The following is a 5346-nucleotide window of genomic DNA, read 5'->3' on the forward strand; positions in this document are numbered from 1 at the left end:
ATTTTGTAATCAATAAACTTTAGATGATAAATCAGCCCTCGACACCAACGGTTATCAAATTGCCAAGACAAATTAAAGTCTATGTCGGACAAGTTATTCTCTTGGCTAGTTGCCCGATCAGACAACTGAAAAATTAATGTATCTAGTTTAGTGGTGTTAATTCTGATTAATCGAGTTCGTCGATCATTACTCGTTTGGGCTGCCGAGTTAATTAATCGAGTAGAAAATAGGACGACCGAGTACAACTCAATTTTTTTAATATTTTTTTTATTGAATTTGATGAGCAGTTATGTTGCAATGCCCTTTAGAGTGTTACCCGTCCGTAACCCTAACAGTATCCTTAATTTACTTACCATTAAATACTAGCTACACATACAATAATGTCAATATTCCTTCGCAATACACCGGTTGTGTTGACGATGATGCGGAGTCACCGCGTCGTCGCCGCAATTTAAAATGATCGATGATTAATCGATCATCGGTCGTTTTGTAAAACCGATGATCGATCATGAAATTTGGACCGATCTCCAACACTAATGCTAGGTCCTTCTTTGAGCTAAAGCTCTATAACTCAACAAGTTCACGATCTACAATGCATGGTACTCATACAAAGTTCTCATGTACAAGGCTTACCGACATCACTTTCTTTCTCTAGGACGGCAAATTTCAGTTTGCTGTCACCAAGGCGACGCTCAATCAGCTCCTGTGCGGTGCCAAGTCCAACAATTCCACCTCCGACAACCACAACATCAAATTGTTGCACAGGCAAACTGCAGAAACGTTAATAGCACAAAAGAACGTAATAGAAATACATATATAATAACACATTCAGTAGTTTGTCATAAATCAAGCTTTTCAATGTTCAGTAATTTTTGATAAAATCAGATGGGGTAGAAACTAAAGTCACGAGAGGAATAAAATGGCCAGTGTTGTTAGATAGACATAATACTTCATGTAGTAAATACAAATCATTGCAACATATTGGACGCAGACATGTTGTGCTGCAGGCGTATCTCGGGAGGAGACACGCTAGAACACAGTGTAGTGCAGTAACCACAATTTAATAATGTATGGGCTCAAGCAGCATTAGTAATTAAGTAGTCATAATATATCTTGCCATTTGAAACAGCAAAAAGTTCCAACCACTCCAAATCACACAAGAAAATGCAAAGTTGTTAAATAAAATGGTACCTGAACAGGTATCTATTATTTGTTCCCTGAGTTTAAAATGATAAAATCTGCACATTACCTTACATTTTATAATCTAATCTAGAGCTGTGACCCATATTAAAACATTATTGTTTTATTCAAAACCCAAATGATGCATTCGAATGTTCGTGCAGATCAAAAATTGAAAATGTAAGTAGAAAGACCTGAAATATGTAGTGCTGGTACACACCTAAATCTTAAACCCTGCACAGTAGGTCTATATTTGTCTATGTACCGGCGTGGTGCCTGCAATCGCCAGGCAAATCAATTCATTAGCACATGTATGCTGCATTTTTGCACGATATATCAGCATTTACTATTACATGCGCGTTGTCTGGTTGCTCAGGCGGCTACCACGAATGCACCGTCAAAGCTAAACTTTGTTTGTATGTGTGCCGAATGACATAATCAAAGACACCATTTTTGCAGATTTTGTAAAATTACGCACACGAGATCGGATGTCTGCTATGCTGCTGGTGCCTTTTATTTGACGCCTAGCAAATGTACAAAAAGAATCTATGTACGTGGAACACTGCTTAAAGAGAGTATAAACCAAATTACAGTACAGGTTTAATCACAAGATAACTGACCAGTTGTTAATTCCCTAAAATGCGAAAAAATTGTGACGAGATATCCCACCATACTGGTATGAGTCAACACACATATATATGGATACCTCTACGGACCCTGGAGGTGCGAGAGATGGGACTGCACCACGTGTGTAGGCCTACCGGTCGGCACAGTGGATGTTACCAATTACTAACAGCACACGAGTCTGGCGGGCTACATATAATTCATAGGGTTGTAGCTCAAATCATTCGTTTGTGCCTAAACTTTCAGGTTTTAGGAACAAGAAAATGAGGGGAAGAAGATAAATTAAGAGGGACATAGTTTTAGACAAAACTGGTCTTACAAATTACAATACACGTTGTGTAAAATTAAGAAGGAAGTCCAGACAGCTAACCCAATTGTCATCTACACATAACTACTGGTGGGGATCGTTACAGTCTTTTAAGTGGTCGTTATATACTCCGTAAACGTAGCAAAATGAAAGGATAAGCCACAAAGGTCAAGCTAAAGGCAAAGCACGTGAAACACAATGCCAATGGAGCATGAATGATGAAGTTGAACAAACAATTAAGGGGCTTCTTGAGCCCCCTCAGCCTCATTACTCAATATAATAAAATATTTTACTTCAACTATACCGTTACTAATAAATTTTGCGTGCCATAATGAGTACCTTTGACTCGAGGAGTACTGCCTGGTATTTGCTTGGTTATTTGCAACAGATGTAGAGGCTGCATTTTTACTTAAAAAGTATTTTGCGTTAGATAAACACACAAACTTCTTGATGGAGGCTGCCATGGCTGGGAGGTGCCGCCCTCTCACGACAGAATTCCAAGTGAAAAGCGTTCTCGCGAGATCTCTGTTTTTATTCGCAAGCTATGCGGCCTCCACAAACATTCAGCGAAGAAGACGGCAGGATGGAGGAGGAACTGAAGTGCCCCGTATGCAAAAGGATCTACAACAATCCCGTGCTTTTGCCATGTTTGCATTCTATGTGTCTAAACTGTGGAGTACATATCCAGCAACCAGCGCAGCAAGTTTTGTCAGGAAACGAGGACGCTCAGACGGTGATCTCGGAAGGCTCGTACGAGGGCTCGACCGGCGACAGCCCGAATGTGGACACCTTGAGCATCGTCAGCGAAACTGACAGCGGCGTGGTCGTCAACAGCCGACCGAACAGCTATGTCGGCACACCGAACATCCATGGCATGATCTTTCCGCCACTGCCGGCGAACTCGCTGGCGGTGACGTGCCCCGTCTGCCACAAGACGGTGTATTTCGACGAAAACGGCGTGCAAAACCTACCGAAGTCGCGCGCTCTTCAGTCGATCATCGACAGATATCGCGAGTCCAAGAATCTCGTCGTGAAGTGTCAGCTGTGCGAGGGCGAGCCGGCCGACGCGTCGCTGATGTGCGAGCAGTGCGAAGTCTTCTACTGTGCGCCGTGCAAGGACAACTGTCACCCGGCGCGCGGTCCCCTCGCCGCACACACCCTCCTCAACCCGACGCAGGGTCGCGAGAAGCTGAAAAGCAAGAATAAGGTGCGGGATGCGCGCTGCGCGGAGCACGCTGACGAGCATCTCAGCATGTACTGCATGTTGTGTAAGATGCCCGTCTGTTACCTGTGTTTGCAGGACGGGAGACACAACAGCCACGACGTGCAGGCACTTGGTGCCATGGGCAAGGCACAGAAGGTAGGAACATATATACATGAAGGGGGAGTGGAGGCAACTGCAAGGCAGATAACGCGGGAACATGCGTTGTGTGACACATAAAGGGGGAGAGGGCCGGGGAGGCACATAAGGCAGGAACATGCGTTGTGACACATACAGGGGGAATGGGGGAAGGCACAGCAGGTAGGGACGTCATGCGTTGTGACACATAAAGGGCTGGGAGAGTGTGGGGAAGGCACAAAAGGTAGGAACATACGTTGTGATACATAAAGGTATAGGGCAAGTCACATATATAAGATGTGACGCTGTGACACATACGAGACTCAGCGGGGACATGCACGGAGGGTAGAAACATTCAACCATTAGCTGTTACATACTATGCGCTATGCACGTTGGATTACAAATTAGGGAGGTACCGTATACGCCGTATTTGTTATTGGCACACGAGAGGAGGGGAAGCGGGAGAGTTGCATGTGTTCGTGGTGGCGAATAATCTAATGTCCCAGCCGGGATTTATTCATTGTTATGTTGCAAGTTATTCCATGCGTTGTCAATCAGTCTATAGTATTCTCCTTAGTCGTCTATACTTGTCTGCAGACTGTAGTTATTCTCTCATTTTAGTGACGCTGATGCAGTGCTGTGCAAATTTAACACACAGTTTCTAAATATAATTGATCACCTAATTATATATTTCTCAGTGGTAATCTAAACAATGGAAGTTTCTTCCAGTGTGAATACATATATGAGTGGAAACAATAGCAATACGGTTGCTATGAAAGTGAAAGTATATAATGTATATAACATATCTTGTGGTCACCTTGGCAGATTCGCAGAACTGCAAAGAAATAGAGGAATTAAAGAATAATATAACGCGTAGAAAAAAGCGCACCAATAATAGGAACAGCTGCAGCAGTCTTGATACCAGTGTGGGCGTGATTTGTAGAAAGAGTAGGCGTAAAATTATGTGTGGGTGTTCAACACGCTCGGGTACGCGGCTACGCAGCTACATACATGTACGGAGCATGTGATTTAAATATGCGACGAAAGCGTTTTAAGAACACTCGTCGTGAGGGTCGAACCGCGAATTAAATATTTATCGATCTGTAAGCTTGCCCGAACAATCCACGCTTTGCAGCTGATTAAGAATTAATTTCAATTTGAAAACCTTTAGGGAAACTAATTCTGTTTTGGTATGCGAGCCGTACACCGCACCGTCTTACACTCGTGTATTGAAAAATTTATCTCATAATGGACAGACTCGACTAGAAATGCTGCCGACCGCTAAAACTTGCCGTATATCATGCCCCTGAAGTCAGAACCGTTTGCGTGCAGAAAACTGTAACTGTGCGTCTGTGCCAATCCTTTTCTCTGAGTAATTCGCCTGTTGCAACAGAAACGTTCGAATTAATGCTTTTCAACGGCGGCGAATACGGAACCATCAAAAGATTTTATTGGCCTGTGTGTTAGTAAGTGAACGCTGGCGCGCGATGGGATAAGAAATGGTCTCTCGGTTGCATTTCGCTTCAAGAAAATTCAGTCTAGGACTGGACTAAATATTCTCTAGGCTCCGAAACTAAAGGCACCGAATAGCTCAGTTACAGCGCGCTCTTGCGACTCTAGTAGTGTGTACTGTAAACGCAAGCAACGCGCTCATGTGAGCACATATAGGAAGTCTTGCCATAGATTTAGCAGCGAGAGAAACAGAAAGAGAGAAGGAGAGATATTAAATCAATGGTCAGACGAGCCGTGATGAGCAATCTGCGCGAGTAAATACATCAAACTGTAACTCGTGCGTCGGCAGCTGTCACGAACCTAGTCTCAATAACCAGTCTCTCTCTTGCGCTCTCTTTCTCTCTCTCTCTCTCTCTCTCTCGCTCTCTCTGTCTCTCTCTGCCTG

At 43.6% G+C, this 5346-nt stretch overlaps 2 protein-coding genes across 2 annotated transcripts in view; one reads left to right on the forward strand and one right to left on the reverse strand.

The window, feature by feature from the left end:
- Positions 1-2579, reverse strand: part of LOC106810325 (L-2-hydroxyglutarate dehydrogenase, mitochondrial-like) — a gene marked incomplete at its 5' end in the record, with an annotated part of 17974 nt that extends 15395 nt beyond the window's left edge. The window contains 2 exon segments of the mRNA XM_014813635.1: positions 634-770; positions 2450-2579. Of these exon segments, the coding sequence (XP_014669121.1) occupies positions 634-770; positions 2450-2579 (267 nt within the window).
- Positions 2580-2662: 83 nt separating this feature from the next.
- The window catches only part of LOC106810326 (E3 ubiquitin-protein ligase TRIM9-like), a gene marked incomplete at its 3' end in the record, with an annotated part of 91610 nt that continues 88926 nt past the window's right edge, over positions 2663-5346 (forward strand). The window contains exon 1 of the mRNA XM_014813636.1: positions 2663-3470. Coding sequence (XP_014669122.1) covers positions 2694-3470 — 777 coding nt within the window. The remainder of the gene's footprint in view (positions 3471-5346) is intronic.

This window comes from Priapulus caudatus, unplaced genomic scaffold (genome assembly GCF_000485595.1).
Source record: "Priapulus caudatus unplaced genomic scaffold, Priapulus_caudatus-5.0.1 Scaffold433, whole genome shotgun sequence".
NCBI lineage: Eukaryota > Metazoa > Priapulida > Priapulimorpha > Priapulimorphida > Priapulidae > Priapulus > Priapulus caudatus.